Source organism: Cololabis saira, chromosome 9 (genome assembly GCF_033807715.1).
Source record: "Cololabis saira isolate AMF1-May2022 chromosome 9, fColSai1.1, whole genome shotgun sequence".
NCBI classification, from domain to species: Eukaryota; Metazoa; Chordata; class Actinopteri; order Beloniformes; family Belonidae; genus Cololabis; species Cololabis saira.
In genome coordinates, this window is record NC_084595.1 from 3,398,708 (window position 1) to 3,421,207 (window position 22,500).

At 42.3% G+C, this 22,500-nt stretch overlaps 1 protein-coding gene across 1 annotated transcript in view; it reads left to right on the plus strand.

Annotated features, from left to right (window-relative positions):
* Nucleotides 1-22,500, plus strand: part of prdm6 (PR domain containing 6) — a 116,727-nt gene that overhangs the window by 91,301 nt on the left and 2,926 nt on the right. The window contains exon 8 of the mRNA XM_061729743.1: nucleotides 13,888-14,064. Coding sequence (XP_061585727.1) covers nucleotides 13,888-14,064 — 177 coding nt within the window. The remainder of the gene's footprint in view (nucleotides 1-13,887; nucleotides 14,065-22,500) is intronic.

Sequence of the window (22,500 nt, forward strand, 5' to 3'; positions counted from 1 at the left end):
TGCTTTGATCCGGGTCGCCGACCGTCGCTTGAAAAATGGAATCGTCACGTATTTATACACTGGAGGGATGGAGGAATGGAGTGACGGAGGGATGGATGGAGGAATGGAGGGATGGATGGAGGGATGGAGGGATGGAGGGATGGATGGAGAAATGGAGGGATGATGGAGGAATGGAGGTGTGGAAACTGCCCGCGGGTCCGTTTCCATCCATCACTCAGAGAAGCTTCTGTTCATCTTTTCTCCTTTTATAAGGAATCCTTAATTGGTGTGTTCTCTGTTGGACTACATTACCCACAATGCTTTGTGGTGTGTGTGTGTGTGTGTGTGTGTGTGCGTGTGCGCGTGCACGTGCGTGTGTGTGTGTGTCATTGATTGTGTATTGATGAGGGGAGGGAAGTGATTTATGGCTGTGAGTCTCGGGGGATGAAGTCTTCACAGGACCGAGACGAGTCTCAGATAGATGGATGGATGGATGGATGGACGGACGGACGGACGATGGTTGTTTTTTTTATTTCAAGCTTTTATTTTTATTTTATTTATTATTTTTTAATTTTAAATTTGATTTATTTGATTTATTTTTTATTAAATGTGAAGGGGAGGGCTGCTTTTGTATGTGTGCTATGTACACACACACACACATAGCCACATAGATATATACACACAGACACACACACATACAGACACATAGCCACATAGCTATATACACACACACACACACACTCACACACACACACACACACACACACACACAGACACACACACATACAGACACATAGCCACATAGCTATATACACACACACACACACACTCACACACACACACACACACACACACACACACACACACACACACACACACATACAGACATATCCACACACACACACACACACACACACACACACACATGATCATATACATACACGCACACACACACATAGACATACACACTGGCTTGTTCACCCGCTTGCTCTGTAGTTTTTGGGGTTAGCGGTAGCTTAGCCTAGCCTAGCTTAGCTCAGACCGTGTTTGGATCTCGAGATTTGGGTCGATCGCTGTTCGTGTTTTGGTCGGCTCCGTGTCGGTTTTGTGTTTCGTTTGTGTTTTTTTTTCTTCAGATTTCCAGTGCTTGACGTGAGGCCTCCGTGTGTTCCTGCTCACTGGATTAGCATGTCCCCCCCCCAAAAAAAAACAAAAAAAAACCTCTGGGTTTGTATGTGTATATATATGTATGTGTATGCGTATGTATGTGTGTATATACATGTATGTATATATATTAAATATAGTAACAATGCACATATATATGCCTTAGGTTTTTACCAGCATGGTATTAACCATTAATATGTGCAGACAAGGTAAAAAAATAAAAAAAAATATGAAGGGGAGGGGGGTGAAGTTATATTGTTATCATCATAAGTTAGCTCAGCCAAGCTAGCTGCCAGTGACATAAAGGGGGCGTGGCCTACGTTGTTGTTGGTTCCGCCCATCAAGAGCCTGGATCAGAGCCGGACGAGGAAAGACTCGTAGTTACGTCAGGGGGTCGTCCAGTTCTCCAGAGCAGCCCGGCGCTTTCATACTCTCTATGTTTATGGTTTTCTGTGGGCGGTGACATCACCACCTCGCTGACCTCTGACCTCCGTCTGATGTCATGAAAACACTCTCTTTCATTGTCCTACGGAGCTGGTTGCCATGGCGACCCCGAGCCCGGCTCCCCTTCCCTCCGTCACCAGCTCATGTGTTACAGATGTGTTGTTGTTACCACACGTGGTGCTGAAAGCTAACACGGCGTTTATTGTCCTGATCCGTGTTTCACGGCCGTGTTGGACGTTGACTGATTTTACAGCAGCTGGTTCTGCTCTCCAGTCCCAGACGCCGAGTCGTCTGTGTTTCTGTTACCTTTGCTGAGGCGTCCGCTCTGACGCCTTCAAACCACCAATGAACGTTTGAACCTTTCTTAGAGAACTGCGGGGCGGAAATCCAACGCAACGAGACGTCGTACGAAAAAACTATTGCTGTTTTATCGTCCTCAACTTAGTCCAGTCTTTGGGTCAATCTATCAGTTTAGTTTTTATTAGTTTTAGTCTTGTTCATTCTCCTTTTAGTCGTGTCAAGATTCAGTCGACTAAAAGTCTGAGCATTTTAGTCAGAATTGTCAGTTTTAGTCTAGTTTTAGTCAAAGATTGTATTTAGTAAAGGTACCGGCTCCATTCAACCTACAACCGTAACAGTAGGGAGACCTTTTACTCTCTTATATATTCCTTGTAATCAATACATCATATATTAAACAAATGTGTACCAGATGAAAGACAAAAGTCTCAGGTATATATTTTGTATTCACATCATGTTCATATCTAGTGTCAGTGCAGAGTTATTATCAATCAAACATGTCTCAAGTTGCCAAGATTTCACACTGGATTTGGCAATTAATAAAACAAGGACAAAACGATTCTTGTTGATATTTTTTTTTTACTTGAATGTGAATAAATGTTGACATAAAACATTATGCAACATTAAACTAGTCCCAAGCTAGTCCCGGAAGATTTATTCAACAAACTAATGCCAGGGTACCAGGGTCACCAGGTCACCAGGGTACCAGGGTCACCAGGGTACCAGGGTCACCAGGGTACCAGGGTCACCAGGGTACCAGGGTCACCAGGGTTCTCCTTTACCCCACTTTTTAGCTTCCCCCTTTGGTGAAGAAGATAAATGCAAAGTGACAAGTTACTCATGTGACAACAAGCCCCGGTCTCCCTAGCTGCTCCATTCAACCGTAGAGGTACCGGTACCTCTACGGTTGCAGGTTCAATAGAGCCGGTACCTCTACGGTTGTAGTTGAGCCGGTACCTCTACGGTTGTAGTTGAGCCGGTACTACGGTTGCAGGTTGAAAGGTCCTCGTCGCTCCGGAGGGTTTTTTCCCCAGACCTCTCGGGTTGGTTTGGGAGTTTCCGGCCTCGTTGGGGGTTAATAACATCCAGGATCTGAAGAGAGAGACTGAGAGTCGGTTTACCTGCCAGAACCTCCACCGACGAGGCGTTGAGTTCTCCCCTCCCTCCGTCCTGCACCGCTCCGCTCCGTCCCCCGACGTTTCCTCCATTGCAGACTCTTCCTTTATTGCTATTTATTTTATTTATTGAACTTTGTACTTCTTAGCCTGCACGCTCTTGAAAGAGCAGCTAAACACATTTGCCCTGCTCTCTGCTCGGCCACAGATCCACGCAGATCTAATCTAATTTGATCTAATCTAATTTGGCCGTTGCGGCCTCTCCAGTGTTGCGTCGGCTGGTTTGTGTCAGAGTACATAAAACATAAAACAGCTCAGATTCTTGGCCTTGTTTCGTTGGCCGTTTGTCAGAGGAAGAATATCTGCAGACAGAACTGTGTACGACGTTTAACTTGTTTAACTTGGAGCTCGTCCTTTGGTCGTTTTGGGTGAACGAGGAGACGTGGGGGACGTGAGGACGAAACAACCGTCCATGTTCTGGTCTCGGCCTCGGTTCAGAACGGTTTTTGGTTTTTGTGAGTCGGGATTAGAAGAAGCTGCGGTTTTGTTCGACCACTTAGCCGCGGGGAGCTAGCCGAGGCCTTGACGTCTCTGGTCTCTGTAGGGTTTGTGTTCAGCTCAACTTCCTCATGTTGTCCTTTCAGGGACCGACGACTGTTACTGATGTTAGGAGAGTAAACTTTACTGTTATTGATGTTAGGAGGGTAAACTTTACTGTTACTGATGTTAGGAGGATAAACTTTACTGTTACTGATGTTAGGAGGGTAAACTTTACTGTTACTGATGTTAGGAGGATAAACTTTACTGTTACTGATGTTAGGAGGGTAAACTTTACTGTTACTGATGTTAGGAGGGTAAACTTTACTGTTATTGATGTTAGGACGGTAAACTTTACTGTTATTAGATGTTAGGAGGGTAAACTTTACTGTTATTGATGTTAGGACGGTAAACTTTACTCAGAGACGTTGAATAAACTCTCCCCCCCACTACGGTTGTGTTTCCTGTATCTGTGTCACGTGACTGCCACGCCCCTTTAGGAGACAGGAAGTAGGTCCTGAGTCTATTGAGTCCTATGGGAAAAGTGAACGTGAGCACAGATTATTACCAATTCCTTCACCCCATAGTAACCTAAGTAAATATGGGACCCATTTTCCAAAAGCCACAAACCTTCTGAACATTCTGACACCAAAATGGCAATTTTCAGACCGACAGATTAGGAGAAAATGAACTTTGTTTGAGACCTGTCTCTGTCTGAGCAACACACTCTCGCCAGATTTGGCTCTCATCGTTTTCCCAACGGATAAAATGAAGTTTAAAACTAAAATAAAACTTGCTTCTTTGCTTAATAATACTGTTATTGTTATTATTTAAGTATTTTTGGAAGAAAGTTGTACTGTATCTAGTGTTGTATGTTCCAAAACGATGTGGGGAAAGGGGCGACCACGCCCACTTAGGAGACAGGAAGTGAGGTCAGAGGGGCGACCACGCCCACTTAGGAGACAGGAAGTGAGGTCAGAGGGGCGGCCACTTAGGAGACAGGAAGTGAGGTCAGAGGGGCGACCACTTAGGAGACAGGAAGTGAGGTCAGAGGGGCGGCCACGCCCACTTAGGAGACAGGAAGTGAGGTCAGAGGGGCGGCCACGCCCACTTAGGAGACAGGAAGTGAGGTCAGAGGGGCGGCCACGCCCACTTAGGAGACAGGAAGTGTTTACCATTTCATACCATTGGCAGTAACGGTAATGCGCTATCTTCTGTATAGAGGATCTTTACTTTACTGTTATTGATGTTAGGAGGGTAAACTTTACTGTTACTGATGTTAGGACACATCGCCTGATGTGGAGCGCAGAGTCTACGGCGTAGGTTACGCTGCGACACGCGTCGCCGCGTAACCTACGCCGTAGACTCTGTGTTGGTGTAACGCGGAACCATAAATCGCCGGCGGCTCTTCTCATCCCCGAAAACATCGGCACAAATTTCTTAACAGGTGTTATTTGGATAAACTGAGCCCAGGACGGGGATCTTAACGGTTACTTTTTACGCCTGATGGTGTGACGTACAGCGGGGAAAATAAGTATGGAACACGTCAACATTTCTCTCAAAAACACATTTCTAATCGAGCTATTGACATGAAATTTTCACCAGATGTCGACATCAACCCAAGTAATGCACACATATAAAGAAATCCAAACATTTATGTCCATAAATTAAGTTATGTCTAATATAATGAAAAGGCACAGGGAATAAGTATTGAACACGCTTACTGAAATGTATTTAATACTTAGTGCAAAAACCTTTGTTGGTGATTACAGCCTCAAGACGCCTCCTGTATGGAGAGACCAGTGGAAGACATTGCTCAGGTGTGATTTTGGCCAATTCATCCACACAAACTGCCTTCAAATCTTCAAGGCTCCGGTTCTTCTGTGAACCCGGATCTTCAGTTCTTTCCAAAGATTTTCAATTGGATTCAAGTCTGGTGATTGGCTGGGCCATTCTAGCAGCTTTATTCTGTTTATCTTCCACCAGTTGAGTGTTAGCTTGGCTGTGTGCTTGGGATGGTTGTCTTGCTTAAAGATCCACCCTCTTTTCATCTTCAGCAGCCTTGCAGCTGACGGCAGATTCTGATCAAGAATGTCTCGATACTTTTCTCCAGTCATTATTCCTTCAATGATATACAGTCTACCAGTACCACATGCTGAAAAACAGCCCCAGCATGATGCTCCCACCTCCAAACTTGACTGTTGGTACGGTGTTTTGGGGGTGATGTGCGGTGCCATTTTTCCTCCAAACATGTTGTGTCTTATGACTTCCCAAGAGTTCAATTTTGGTCTCATCTGACCAGAGTATGTTCTCCCAGAATGTCATGGGTTTATCCAGATGTTGTGTTGCAAACTCCCAACGAGCTTCAACATGCTTCTTCTTCAAATGGAGTCTTGCGTGGTGTGCGTGCATGGAGGCCATGGCGGTTGAGTGCATTACTTATTGTTTTCTTTGAAACAATGGTCCCTGCTGATTCCAGGTCTTTCTGCAGCTCTCCACGAGTGGTCCTGGACTGGTGGAGAACCTTCTGATGATTGTTCTGACTCCTCTGTCTGAAATGTTGCGAGGAGCACCTGGCCGTGGCTGGTTTATGGTGATGCCGTGTTCTTTCCACTTCCGGATGATGGCCCCAATGGTACTCACTGGAACTTTCAGAAGTTTAGAAATGCGCCTGTAACCAATGCATTCAGTGTGTTTTGCAACAATAAGGTTGCGTAGGTCTTTGGACATCTCTTTGCTTTTACCCATCATGCAATGCTTCTTGTCTAACACCTTGCTGGTGAGAAACCTTTTTAAACCTTTTTTAGGCATCAATCAGGACTAAACCAGCTGATATTAGTTTGCACTAATAGGGGACAGATTAACTTTTTAAATACTGACAAACTCCAGCTGTTTTCTTGGCTTTCCAGACCTTTGTACCCCTCCTTTTCTTCATGTGTTCAATACTTATTCCCTGTGCCATTTCACTTTATTAGACATAACTTAATTTATGGACATAAATGTTTGGATTTCTTTATATGTGTGCATTACTTGGGTTGATGTCGATGTTGATGGTGAAAATTTCATGTCAATAGCTCGATTAGAAATATTTTTGAGAGAAATGTTGACGTGTTCAATACTTATTTTCCCCGCTGTATGTGCAAACGTAACTACGCAGTCGCTTACGTACCCGAACGTAAACCACGCAGTGACGGAGCAAGTGGTGTCCCAATCCCTAGGGAACATTACAAGGACCCTACGACTGTGGCTTCATTTTTAGGGCTAGTGGTAGAAAGTAGGGGGTGTACTGGGATTGGCCCTTAATCTGCTGAAAAGCCTGTTGACAGATGTCAGACCACACGGACGAACCTTCGGACTTAACAGGTCTTTAATGGCGACGCGACGGCAGAAAAGTTCTTACAAAATGCCCTATAATAACCGGCCATTCCCAGGAAGCAGCGCAGGTCTCCGCCGCTCAAACACCTCCCTGAACTGCTGTCGGTGACTTTGCCAGAAACCCGAGAATATTACCAAATAGTGCTGGGCGGTATACCGGTTCATACCGGTTCATACCGGTTCATACCGAATACCGGTGTTTATTTTTCTTATGATATTAATGTTTCATATACCGTAATACCGGTGAGTTTGTACAGTAGCTACACAGCGTTGGGAACGTAGCGCCGCTGGACACTGTTTGTGAGGGGACTGTTTAGCAGCAGTGATGCACCGATTGTTCGGTAACCAAAATTGTTCGGCCGAAAATGACAAAAAAAACACTTTCGGTGTTCGGTGGAATAAGTGGGAAAAAACCGAACAATTAATAACGGCGTTGTAATATAAGGAAATAGACTGGCCGCTCCCGTAACTGTTGCACCACAAACATAAATCGTTGGCCAACCAAAAAGTAACCACATAAGAATTTTACCAACATTCACCAGGAGGTGGAACCAAAACAACAGAATGCTGGAAATTAAAAAATGTTCAGTTTTTTATGTTCAATAAGTATTTTCTACCTTGTAATTTTGTAAAAGATTTTTTTCTTTGAAAAGCCTAAATCAAATTTATTTGATTTATGCAATGGTGAAAAAAGTCGAAATGTTAAGAAAAAGTCAAAATTTGGTGAAAAAAGTCAGAATTTGGTGAAAAAAGTCAAAATGTCGAGAAAAAAAGTCAAAATGTCGAGAAAAAAGTCGAAACGTCGAGAGAAAAAAAGTCACAATTTTGTGAAAAAGTCAAAATGTTAAAAAAGTCCACATTTTGTGAAAAAAGTCAAAATGTCGAGAAAAAAGTTCAAATTTCGAGAAAAAAGTTCAAATGTCGAGAAAAAAGTCAAAATATTGTGAAAAAAGTTCAAATGTCAAGAAAAAAGTCGAAATGTCGGGAAAAAGTCGAAATTTTGTGAAAAAAGTCGAAATGTTAAGAAAAAAAGTCAAACTTTTGTGAAAAAAGTCTAAATTTTGTTAAAAAAAGTCAAAAAGTAACCACATAAGAATTTTACCAACATTCACCAGGAGGTGGAACCAAAACAACATAATGCTTAAAAAAAAAATTATGTTTAATAAATATTTTCTACCTTGTAATTTTGTAAAAGATTTTTTTCTTTGAAAAGCCTAAATCACATTTATTTATACTAGTGTGGACATTAATGTTTTTCTACAATATTTCCTCCTCATGACAGTAAAATAGGCCATTCTAAGCCAATTTACTGCAGCAATTCCTTTCCAAATCATTAGAAAATGTGGTTAACACCCAGTTGTGCATGAAAAAAAAAATACCGTGATATACCGTGAAACCGATATAATCTTGAAAAATACCGTGATATAAATTTTTGGTCATACCGCCCAGCACTATTACCAAATCATCTAGATACTGTAGGCTTCACACCCAGAGACACCGGACAATATTCACATAGGTTGAGGAGCCGGTACCTGTAGGTTCGTATCGTCCGTGTGGAGATCTAGAACATTTATCACTCATTTGTCCGGTTTTCTATCTTTAAGAAGTCCTAATTATTAGGAACAAGGTTTTTTACTTTGGTCATTTGCACATCTGTACTTTGGAAAGTGTTTAAATACAGATGTGACGGCTGACACTGACCATGAACTGTTTAACTGGTGTAAAACAGCAGTTTGTTTCGTACAACCAGTCGGTTTAAAACCACATCTTCATGTTCCTGCAGGTCTTTTGGTTGTAAATACACACCAGTGTGTGATGAAGGTGTTTATTCCTCCTCCTCCTCCTCTCTGCACTGTAATAAACAATAACTGGGCATTAATCTCCCGCCACTGCTGCCTTTAATAAATAATATCCACACATTCATCAACTTAAACTATTCACAATCAATGCTGCTCTTCATAGAAAACCCACCTAATAAATAAATAACTACGGCGCGGCCGGCGAGGCGTGAGCTGATAAATGACCGACCCCCGACGGAGAGAGAGACGCTGGTGGGAAAAACTGCAAGTGAGAATTTTTCCATTTTAGATTCCAGTATTTGACTCTTATTACTGCTGTACGGAACTACTATTATTATCTTATTACTACGGAACACGATGGGGATTTATTAACGCGCCCGCGCGGCGATGTCGCTCTGGTGGTTTTATTCCAGTCCGGCCGTGTTTTTACGTGTTCTTACGTGTTCTTACGTGTTCTTACGTGTTTTTACGTGTTCTTACGTGTTTTTACGTGTTCTTACGTGTTCTTACGTGTTTTTACGTGTTTTTACGTGTTCTTACGTGTTTTTACGTGTTTTTACGTGTTCTTACGTGTTCTTACGTGTTCTTACGTGTTTTTACGTGTTCTTACGTGTTTTTACGTGTTTCTTACGTGTTTTTACGTGTTTTTACGTGTTCTTACGTGTTTTTGCGTGTTCTTACGTGTTCTTACGTGTTCTTACGTGTTTTTACGTGTTCTTACGTGTTCTTACGTGTTTTTGCGTGTTCTTACGTGTTCTTACGTGTTCTTACGTGTTCTTACGTGTTCTTACGTGTTTTTACGTGTTCTTACGTGTTTTTACGTGTTTTTAAGTGTTTTTAAGTGTTTTTACGTGTTTTTGCGTGTTCTTACGTGTTTTTAAGTGTTTTTAAGTGTTTTTACGTGTTCTTACGTGTTCTTACGTGTTTTTACGTGTTTTTACGTGTTTTTACGTGTTCTTACGTGTTTTTACGTGTTCTTACGTGTTTTTACGTGTTTTTACGTGTTCTTACGTGTTCTTACGTGTTCTTACGTGTTTTTACATGTTCTTACGTGTTCTTACGTGTTTTTACGTGTTTTTACGTGTTTTTACGTGTTTTTACGTGTTCTTACGTGTTTTTACGTGTTTTTACGTGTTTTTACGTGTTCTTACGTGTTTTTACGTGTTCTTACATGTTTTTACGTGTTTTTACGTGTTCTTACGTGTTCTTACGTGTTTTTACGTGTTTTTACGTGTTTTTACGTGTTCTTACGTGTTTTTACGTGTTCTTACGCGTTCTTACGTGTTTTTACGTGTTTTTACGTGTTCTTACGTGTTTTTGCATGTTCTTACGTGTTCTTACGTGTTCTTACGTGTTTTTACGTGTTTTTACGTGTTCTTACGTGTTTTTACGTGTTTTTACGTGTTCTTATGTGTTCTTACGTGTTATTACGCGTTCTTACGTGTTTTTACGTGTTCTTACGTGTTCTTACGTGTTTTTACGTGTTTTTGCGTGTTCTTACGCGTTCTTACGTGTTTTTACGTGTTCTTACGTGTTCTTACGTGTTTTTACGTGTTCTTACGTGTTTTTACAAGTTCTTACGTGTTTTTGCGTGTTCTTACGTGTTTTTACGTGTTCTTACGTGTTCTTACGTGTTCTTATGGGTTTTTACGTGTTTTTACTTGTTCTTACGTGTTTTTATGTGTTTTTACGTGTTTTTACGTGTTCTTACGTGTTTTTACGTGTTTTTACTTGTTCTTACGTGTTTTTACGTGTTCTTACGTGTTCTTACGTGTTTTTACGTGTTTTTACTTGTTCTTACGTGTTCTTACGTGTTTTTACTTGTTCTTACGTGTTTTTACGTGTTTTTACGTGTTCTTACGTGTTTTTACGTGTTTTTACGTGTTCTTACGTGTTCTTATGTGTTTTTACGTGTTTTTACGTGTTCTTACGTGTTCTTATGTGTTTTTACGTGTTTTTACGTGTTTTTACTTGTTCTTACGTGTTTTTACGTGTTCTTACGTGTTTTTACGTGTTCTTACGTGTTCTTACGGGTTTTTACGTGTTTGTTGAGCTGCTGATCGGATAAATCAGGATAAATAAATAAAGCTTTTTGTTTTTGTTTTAAAGCGGTGAGGGAGTTTTTCTGGGAGTTTTTCCCAGAATCCTCGGCTTAATAAAGAAGAATATTAATTATGTTAATAATAATAATAATATTAATTATGTTAATAATACTAATTAATTAATAATAATAATATTAATGATGTTAATAATAATAATAATAATAATAATAATAATAATAATAATAATAATAATAATAATAATAATAATAATAATAATAAATTGTATTTGTAAAGCACTTTTCATAAAATAATCTCAAAGTACTAATGTTTATATTTGCTACATCCCATCTTGCTGCTTTTACTTGTGGTTCTGGTTGTTTTCAGGCGATTCTGGTTTCGTCTTTCTCTTAATGAATGAAATAAAGAATTTAAAGAAAAGAAACAAAGAGAGGTGGAAAAGAAACCTAAATAAAACCGAGAGGTGGATGAGCAGAATCTGAGCGGAGGCTGAAAACAAATCAGCAGATGAAGTCAGGAGACAAGAAATGGAACGATTTAGATCAGCTGTAACACACACACACACACACACACACACACACACACACACACGCACGCACGCACGCAGACACACACACACACACACACACACACACACACACACACACACACACGCTGATAGATGGTCCAGTCATGATGCTGACCTGTGTGGTTGATGAGGGCCTGGTTGCCGTGGTTGCCGTGGTTGCCGTGGTTACCGGCGTCCAGACCGGCCTGTTTACTGATGCTGTAGTTGCTCCTTATCTAGATGTTGTTTTTCTCTCTTTAAAACTTGTATCTGCTGGTTTTTATCGCGCGTACATGTTGTTCCGTGTTCCCGGTCGTACCTTTCCCTCCCGTACATTAATCCTGGGTCCGGTCGGGTCGATAGTTCGATCATCGGAGGAGTAAATATTCCATTAAAACTGGTCTCGTGGAGCCGTTTCTAGTTAAAGGTGAAACTTGAAACTATTTATTTGGGTCTGTGAGGTCAGAAATAAAGGAGAGTCATAGTTATGAAAGATTCTCTTTAAATATGCTGTCTATTGTTTTTTAGGGCCCGAGCATCGACAGTGCCTTATTGTATCTGTAGGAATTTTTATTACATTTTTTATTTTTTTCCTTCTTCCGACGAAATTAGGGCCTTTTTTCCCCCTAAACGTGCCCAAAAAGTCACCAAATTTTGCATTTAAGCCAGGCCTGGCGAAAAATTTAAAGGTTTGCATTAATGGGCGTGGCCTAACGGCTCAACAGCGCCCCCTAGAAAACTTTGTGCCTCAAGCCCCACAATACGGTTTCACGTACATGCATGAAAATCGCTACACACCTGTATCATGTCGCAACTTAAAGAAAAGTCTCTTGGCGCCATGGCCCAAACCCAACAGGAAGTCGGCCATTTTGAATTATTATTATTATTCCGCACTTTTTTTCGTCCGTTAATACGGCCCGAACCGCAACGTGCACCCATGCATGGCATACATCGTTGGATGCGTCTCCATCGTTCCTCGATGGGCGTAAATTACTTTTCTCAGTCAAAAGTGTTACCGTGGCGACACTAGATGCCAAAAAGCAAAAAAGAAAGGGCGTAAATTCGGACGCTTATTGCTCGGCCGAACTTTATCGTAGAGACATCGTTCAAATTTACAAACACTCGGCCCGATTAGCACTAAAGGACCGTACAACCTCATCATGCTACTTATTACGGTTTTTGCGATATTTAACTTTCAGTTAAAAAAAAAATCTATTTTATTTTGGACGCTTGTTGCTAGGCAACGGTTTATCGGACAGACATCGTTACAACATTAAAAACCCGGGACGCGTTTTACTACAACATGTTTTAGTCTCTTCATGCTAGCTATTACGGTTTTTGGGATATTCAACTATTATCATTTTAATGTGAAAAATGTGATATTTAATGGTTTGCATTAATGGGCGTGGCCTAACGGCTCAACAGCGCCCCCTAGAAAACTTTGCGCCTCAAGCCCCACGATACGGTTTGACGTACATGCACGAAAATCGGTACACACCTGTATCATGTCGCAACTTAAAGAAAAGTCTCTTGGCGCCATGGCCCAAACCCAACAGGAAGTCGGCCATTTTGAATTAATCGTGTAATTTTGGCGCAATTTCTTCCATTTTCACGTGTTGTACTTTAACGAACTCCTCCTAGCAGGATCGTCCGTTCAACATAAAACTCACTCAGGAGACACAAAAGACGTTAACGATGAAACGTTATCAAAATCGCGAGTTTTCGTGAAATGGCGTGGCCGCGGCGCCGCGTCAAACTTCAACGCTAAACAGGAAGTGATACTAGTAGCTGATTGGTCGATATTTGATAGTTTCTATTTTCTGCCATAACTTTTGAATGGTTTGACATAAAGAGTCATGGTGGAGTCATCGGACTCGGTTTCGAGTACTTGACCTTTATTGGTGAAAATTGCACACGCGAGGGCCCGTTCATCCGTTCATCGCTGCTGCAGCTTTAATTATTTATGGTAATTGTATTACTGACTTTTTAAGGTGCTAAATAAATAAAAAAAACAAAAATCAAATCAGATGGATGGATGATGGATGGATGGACGGACGAACGGACGGATGGATGGATGGATGATGGATGGATGGATGATGGGTGGATGGACGGACGAACGGACGGATGGATGGATGATGGATGGATGGATGGATGGATGGATGGATGGATGGATGATTGGGTAGATGGATGGATGGATGGATGGATGATTGGGTAGATGGATGGATGGATGGATGGACGGACGGACGGACGGACGGACGGACGGACGGACGGATGGATGGATGGATGATGGATGATGGATGGATGGATGATTGGGTAGATGGATGGATGGATGGATGGACGGACGGACGGACGGACGGATGGATGGATGGTTGGAGGGATGGATGAGTTGATGGATGGATGATGGATGGATGGATGATGGATGGATGGATGATGGATGGATGAGTTGATGAATGGATGATTGATGGATGGATGATGGATGGATGATTGATGGATGGATGGATGAGTTGATGGATGGATGAGTTGATGGATGGATGAACTAACCCCCCCCTCTCTCTCTCTCCCTCCACCAGGCCGTACCAGTGCGGCCACTGCTCCCAGTCGTTCTCCCAGCCGTCGGAGCTCCGTAACCACGTGGTCACTCACTCCAGCGACCGGCCCTTCAAGTGCGGCTACTGCGGCCGCGCCTTCGCCGGCGCCACCACGCTCAACAACCACATCCGCACCCACACCGGGGAGAAGCCCTTCAAGTAAGTACCAGTGAGTAAAACCCTAACCCTACCCCCTAAACCCTGCTGCCCCGCCTCCCCAAGCGTTACCGTGGCAACGCTAGGTGCTAAAAAGCGGAAAAAAGGCAAAAATTCTGACGATTATTGCTCATCATTCAAATGTTCAAAGACTCGCCTCGCTGTGGACTACAACATATTAAAATCTCATGAAGCTGTGACTTAGATACATTTTACGTTAAAATTCATACCAAATGTCCCCGATCAGTCGGATGCGGCTAGCCTATCTGTTAGCGTAGCCCGAAATGGAAAATTCACCCACGCAAATGTTTAAAGACTCGCCCCGCTGTGGACTACAACATATTAAAATCTCGTGAAGCTGTGACTTAAATACATTTTACATAAAAATTAGTGCCAAATGACACAATTAATTCGGATGCGGCTTGTTACCATGGTTACCTATTAGTGGACACGGTTACATGATGTTTTTTTTTTACTTTTTTCTCGAAATTGTACTTCAACATTAATCTCGACATTTCAACTTTTTTCTCAACATTTCGACTTTTTAGTCCACAATAAAAAAAAAATCTTCCCCTCTCAAATATTTTTCCTCCAGCGCGGCCCTAATACTCTTCCGTAGGACATACGTAGCATAGCAGGCTATATCAGCTGCTAGCATGGTTGTCCGTCTGCACAGTCATGCAAGTTCAACGCTATTAAAGCACTTTAAACTTTAAATCAAAGCATTTTCTTTTTTCATATAGAATAAATACATTTATATGCAGTTTAGAAGTTTTGTTGATGTCCCTATTTTTGGTGCTTGCGCTGCTGAAATCGGGGCGTCGCTTATTTCTATTTCTGAAAGGTAGAAAACCCTACTGCCATACGACGGCTTATTAGGGCCAAACTAAGACAAAAAAACTGGAAATTACGAGAATAAAGTCATAATAATATAAGACTAAAGTCGTAACATTACGAGAATAAAATCGTAAAATTACGAGAATAAAGTTGTAATATTACGAGAATAAAGTCCTAAAATTACAAGAATAAAATCGTAAAATTACGAGAATAAAGTCATAATAATATGAGAATAAAGTCATAATATTATGAGAATAAAGTCGTAATATCACGAGAATAATGTCGTAATATTTTGAGAATAAAGTCGTAAAATTACGAGAATAAAGTCGTAAAATTACGAGAATAAAGTCGTAATATTTTGAGAATAAAGTCGTAAAATTACGAGAATAAAGTCGTAATATTTTGAGAAAAAAGTCGTAATATTACTAGAATAAAGTCGTAAAATTACGAGAATAAAGTCGTAAAATTACGAGAATAAAGTCGTAAAATTTTGAGAATAAAGTCGTAAAATTACGAGAATAAAGTCGTAAAATTACGAGAATAAAGTCGTAAAATTACGAGAATAAAGTCGTAATATTTTGAGAACTCTAACAGGAATTCTCATAAATTACGACTTTAATCTCATAATATTATGACTTTAGTCTGGTAGTTTCCTATTTTTCCTGGTCTTAGTTTGGCCCTAATACTCCGTCGTTCTCCCAACGCCGAGTCGCTCATTTCCATTTTAAAGACGGATTTAATTAGATCATCTCTGCTGTTGGGGGTTTGACATCCAATCAGCCGGACGGGACAAAGAGGAACTCCCCGGGTGGGCGAGGGGTCGCCGGCAAAAGGGCAGGAAGTAGAAAAGAAAGTGAAAAAAGCAGAATAAGCAAGTTTGAGTGGGAACAACAGTCGTTAATATGCAATCACAGTAGCCGGAGCGCGTCATCGACGCGGAGAGGTGAAGCGGGAGACGAGCGTCGGAGGAACAAGAGATCATGGAGTAAAAAGTGAAACGACAAGACGGAGAGAAAGCCGCTCAAAGCAAATCAGGGGCCGTTAATGAGCAATCAGAGGAACGCCGAAGCTTCTCATCAGCGCCGGAGTCTCTGCGGAGTCGCGGCGGGACAAAGACAATCACGGACGGACGTGGGGAATCTTTAGCGGATCGATGGCCTCGAGGGGGAGAGTTATCTGCTGCAGACGCCGCAGACAAGATTAAAGCTGCCACCGTCACTTTGGCAGGAAGGAAAAACGCTCAGCTTCATTTACCCGCTGAGGCGGGAGGCCGAGCTGTCAGGACGAGAAACCGCTGGAGAAACCGCCGGAGAAACCGCCGGAGAAACCGGAGGAACCGCCGGAGGAACCGCCGGAGAAACCGCCGGAGGAACCGCCGGAGAAACCGCCGGAGAAACCGCCGGAGGAACCGCCGGAGAAACCGCCGGAGAAACCACCGGAGGAACCGCCGGAGGAACCGGAACCACCGGAAACACCAGAGAAACTGGAGAAACCGGAGAAACTGGAGAAACCGGAGAAACCGGAGAAACCGGAAAAACTGGAGAAACCGGAGAAACCGGAGAAACCGGAAAAACTGGAGAAACCGGAGCCACCGGAGAAACCGGAGAAACCGCCGGAGAAACCGGAGAAACCGGAGAAACTGGAGAAACAGGAGAAACCGGAATCACCGGAGAAACCGGAGAAACCGGAAAAACCGGAGAAACCGCCGGAGAAACCGGAGAAACCGGAGAAACTGGAGAAACAGGAGAAACCGGAATCACCGGAGAAACCGGAAAAACCGGAGAAACCGCCGGAGAAACCGCCGGAGGAACCGGAGAAACTGGAGAAACCGGAGAAACTGGAGAAACCCGAGAAACCGGAGAAACTGGAGAAACCGGAGAATCCAGATAAACCGGAGAAACCGCCGGAGAAACCGCCGGAGGAACCGGAGAAACCGGAGAAACCGGAGAAACTGGAGAAACCCGAGAAACCGGAGAAACCGGAGAAACTGGAGAAACCGGAGAAACTGGAGAAACCCGAGAAACCGGAGAAACCGCCGGAGAAACCGCCGGAGGAACTGGAGAAACTGGAGAAACCCGAGAAACCCGAGAAACCGGAGAAACCGGAGAAACTGGAGAAACCCGAGAAACCGGAGAAACCGCCGGAGAAACCGCCGGAGAAACTGGAGAAACCGGAGAAACCGGAGAAACCGGAGAAACTGGAGAAACCGGAGAAACCCGAGAAACCGGAGAAACCGCCGGAGAAACCGGAGAAACTGGAGAAACCGGAGAAACCGGAATCACCGGAAAAACCGGAGAAACCGCTGGAGAAACCGCCGGAGGAACAGGAGAAACCGGAGAAACCGGAGAAACCGGAGAAACTGGAACCACCGGAGAAACCGGAGTAACCGGAGAAACCGGAGAAACTGGAACCACCGGAGAAACCGGAGCCACCGGAGTAACCGGAGAAACCGGAGAAACTGGAGAAACCGGAGAAACCGGAGAAACCGGAGTAACCGGAGAAACTGGAGAAACTGGAGAAACCGGAGAAACCGGAGCCACCGGAGAAACCGGAGAAACCGGAGCCACCGGAGAAACCGGAAAAGCCGGAGAAACTGGAGAAAACGGGGAAACCAGAGAAACCGGAGCCGCCTGAACCATAACGCAATAACTTTAACAAGAAAGCATTGAAAATGGTTTATTTATTCCAAAATACGTGTTTTATTTATGTTGAAACTAGTGTTGTTTTCGTCGGCCTGTTTAAGTTTTAGTTTCAGTCTTTGGTCCAGCTCATTTTAGTCCATCTTGAGGTTTTTGTCACAGCTTATGCAGATGATTCCCAGATCTACGTTGAACTCTCACCATTAGGATCCTTTTTTTATTTTGGAATCTACATTTAGGGACAATATTGCATCATATATTTAATTATCGTTATCGTCACATGACCAGCATTGTCGTTGCGTCTCGTTTTCCTCGGGTGATAAAGGTTCGATATTTAGTGATAATCTTCGTTGACGAAAGCAACTTTAGTTGAAACCCTTGGTGAGTCTGCCGTTCTCACTGCCGTTACCCTTGAAAGATCGGAGCCAATCAATCAATCAATCAATCAATCAATCAATCAATCAATCAATCAACCAATCAACCAATCAATCAATCAATCAATCAATCAATCAATCAATCTTAATTTGTCAGCACTTTTAGAACAATCAGTGTTCACCAAAGAGCTTCACAGTAAAAACCAAATACAAACAAATCAAACATTTAATTGGTTTCTCAGAGTAGAAAACCAGAGTTTTCTGATGGTTTACCCATGATGCACCATGTTCTTGTTCTAAACACATTTCTGCTGGTGTTTTCTATCCATGTTGATGATGTTTATGTAATTGAGGAACTTGATTGCATATTTTTATGCCACGTTTATTCTTTATTATTATTATCTTCAACATGAAACCCGTGTTGATGAGACGAACCTTTATGAATAAATGAAATGAAACGTGTGATGATGTAACAACTAAAGACCCACCATTACAATAGTATGACTTATTGGGCCAGAAGAGCCGGTTCCAAAGTAGCACCGACTCTTTGCCGGGCTACAGCAGAGACGTAACGACGTAGCTCCTTTAGCACCCGAGCTGTGGAAAAACAAACCGGTTCCAGGTTGAACGAGTTGTGAACCAGAACCAGATCTGGAACCGGTTTGGTGGAAAAGGCGTCCCGTAGGTACATTTCACATCCGTGACACCTGGACGGGTTCATTAGGGGCGTGGTCTTGTGACATGGCAGCTAGCATGAATATACTTTAGCTACTTAGCGCCGTATTGACTTCTGAGCTGAGAATAAAGACCCAACAGATTCGTTGTGTTGTCAGTTTTACTAACAGACCAGCGGGACTGGTTGTGGGTCGGTCTGGAAGGGTCTAGGAGAGTCTGGGAGGGTCTAGGAGGGTCAAGAGGGGTCTGGAAGGGTCTAAAGGGGTTCAGAAGGGTCGTAGGAGGGTTTGGAAATGTCTGGAAGGGTCTAAGAAGGTCTGGACGGGTCTAGGGGGGTCTGTAAGTGTCTGGAAAGGTCTGGAAGGGTTTAGGAGGGTCTGGGAGGACCTGCATGGGTTAAGAAGGGTCTATATGAGTCTGGAATGGTCTAGGAGGGTCTAGGAGAGTCTGGGAGGGTCTGAATGGGTTAAGAAGGGTCGTAGGAGGGGTTGGAAAGGTCTGGAAGGGTCTAGGAGAGTGTAGGAGGATCTAGGGTGGTCTTCAATGGTCTATGAGGGTCAAGAAGGGTCTGGAAGGGGGATCCTGAAGGGTCTAGGGGGGTCTAAGAGGGTCTGGAAAGGTCTAGTAGGTCTTAGGAGAGTCTGGGAGGGTCTGAATGGGTTAAGAAGGGTCGTAGGAGGGTTTGGAAAGGTCTGGAAGGGTCTAGGAGGGTGTAGGAGGGTGTAGGAGGGTCTAGGGTGGTTTTCAATGGTCTATGAGGGTCAGGAAGGGTCTGGAAGGGGATCCTGAAGGGTCTAGGGGGGTCTAAGAGGGTCTGGAAAGGTCTAGTAGGGTCTGGGAGGACCTACATGGGTTAAGAAGGGTCTAGATGAGTCTAAAATGGTTTAAGAGGGTTCTGGAAGGGTCTAGGAGGGTCTAGAAAGGGTCCCTTAGTCCAGGTTTGGGATCCATTAGTCCTGGTTCCTGATGCCGAGTCCCACAGTAACATTTATTAGCCTCATGGGTTAGCATAAGCTAAGTGAGTCAAGCTAAAATGGCTAACTTTGATTGACAGCAGGTGGGCGTGTCCAGCCAGCATGACTGCCAAAGAACTCAAATAATAATAAATTAGCAAACATTGTGACACTAATGATGTAATCCAACCCCTTACTGACAGAGTTACTACTTTATAACGTATAAACTTATTTCCTCGTCATGTTTCCGTGTGCGTGAGGCGGCTAACAGGCCGGCGAGTAGGGTTTCCACCTTTCAGAAATAGAAATAAGGGACGCCCTGATTTCAGCAGCGCAGGAGCCAAAAAAAAAGCCCCAAAACTTCTAAACTGAATAAAAATGTGTTTATTTTATATGAAAAAACTAAATGCTTTGATTTAAAGTTTAAAGTGCTTTAATAGCATTGAACTTTCATGACTGTACAGAACAGACAACCATGCTAGCAACTGAAATATCCTCCTATGCTTTGTATGTCCACATCAGCCCAGATGTAGAATATAGCCTACAGGTGAAGAATATGGTGTAAAAGTTAATCTATTTCAATAATTCTACTAGAATATGGTGTAAAGGTTCATTTATTTCAATAATTCAACTAGAATATGGTGTAAAAGTTAATTTATTTCAATAATTCAACTAGAATATGGTGTAAAAGTTAACTTATTTCAATAATTCAACTAGAATATGCTGTAAAAGTTAACTTATTTCAATAATTCAACTAGAATATGGTGTAAAAGTTAATTTATTTCAATAATTCAACTAGAATATGGTGTAAAAGTTAATTTATTTCAATAATTCAACTAGAATATGGTGTAAAGGTTAATTTATTTCAATAATTCAACTAGAATATGGTGTAAAAGTTAATTTATTTCAATAATTCAACTAGAATATGGTGTAAAGGTTAATTTATTTCAATAATTCAACTAGAATATGGTGTAAAAGTTATTTGTTTTCAATAATTCAACTAGAATATGGTGTAAAAGTTAATTTATTTCAATAATTCAACTAGAATACGGTGTAAAAGTTAACTTATTTCAATAATTCAACTAGAATATGGTGTAAAAGTTAATTTATTTCAATAATTCAACTAGAATATGGTGTAAAAGTTAATTTATTTCAATAATTCAACTAGAATACGGTGTAAAAGTTAACTTATTTCAATAATTCAACTAGAATATGGTGTAAAAGTTAATTTATTTCAATAATTCAACTAGAATATGGTGTAAAAGTTAATTTATTTCAATAATTCAACTAGAATATGGTGTAAAAGTTAATTTATTTCAATAATTCAACTAGAATATGGTGTAAAAGTTAATCTATTTCAATAATTATACTAGAATATGGTGTAAAGGTTCATTTATTTCAATAATTCAACTAGAATATGGTGTAAAAGTTAATGAAAATACGGTACAAATCGTGTCCCGTATTAGTTCAATACGGGACGCAACATTTTTTTCTCAAATAAAGGACAATTCCGTATTTCAAGGGACGGGTGGCAAGCCTACCGGCGAGACCATTAGCAGATGCAGCTTCTCATTTGGTGAATTTCTTGGAGCCTGAGAAAAAGAAAACCAGACCCCTTTACTGCGTCTCTAACCACTCATGCCCTCAAGGTGGATATTTGTCTGCAAATCTTCTAGGAAACCACACAAGTGCGGCCGACATCAAAGCCCGCCGCCGAGCTCCTCTTGTCACTGCTACTTATCCGGCAGGACGGACAAGAAGATGCTTCTCCCGCGAGAACAAAGAGCCCAGTCTGCCGGCTATCGACCGGCCGCCATCCGTTAGCGGCTCGTCCTCGTCTCGGCGGGGGAAAAATAATGTTGAGCGTTTGGTCCTGACAGGGAGAAACCGGCAGCTTTAATCAATTCCCCTCAAGGATCAGTGAAGTTTAAGCTCACCTCTTATCTTAATCCGCTCGGCGCGGCAGGAACGAGCGGGACGACAACCGGCGGAGATTGTGTTCAATCACAGGCTGATCGGAGCTGAAGGCTCCCCGGGACCAGACGGAGGTTTGGGGGGGGGCTTTAAAAACCTCCGAGCCGGGACGGAGGATTTCTATGTTTCTGATGTCCCTGAACTAGGAATAGGTGATATTTTACCGTTCACGATAAACCGTCAAAAAAATTCCCTACGGTAAGAATTTGTATCTCACGGTAAAAACGATAAATTCCCGTTGATGACGTTTTTGTGTAAAACTGATTTATGGAAGGAAGGAAGGAAGGAAGGAAGGAAGGAAGGAAGGAAGGAAGGAAGGAAGGAAGGAAGGAAGGAAAGAGGAAGGGAAGAAGGAAGGAAGGAAGGGAAGAAGGAAGGGAGAAAATAAGGTTGAAAAGAGGAAGGGAAGAAGGAAGGAGAGAGCAGGAGGAAAGAAGGAAAGGAAAAAAGAAGAAAGAAAGAAAGAAAGAAAGAAAGAAAGAAAGAAAGAAAGAAAGAAAGAAAGAAAGAAAGAAAGATAAATTCCCGTTGATACGTTTTTGTGTAACAAACATGGCGGATCTGAGAGAGAAATAGATTTATACAAAGGTGGAGTTGAATTGGTATTTTTTTTATCGTTATTTTTATCGTTATCAGGATAAATGCCAGAAATGATCGTGATACATTTTTTAGTCCATACCGCCCATCTCTACCCTGAACGCAACCAGCAAACAGAAACTGGACTAACGAAACTAAAACCAGGACTAACGGTGCACTTGTACCCGCTGTGGACTACAACATATTACAATCTCCTTAAAATTTGTGCCAAATGGCCCAATTAATTCGGATGTTGCTTGTTAACATCGTACATCAACACATCGTGCCTCGAAGGGCAATACCTTTCTCCGTCAGAAGTGTTACCGTGGCAACCAGGGGCAAAAATCCCGGGGGGGACAGGGGGGACAAGTCCCCCCCATTAGTAAAGCTGTCCCCCCCTAGAATAATTTG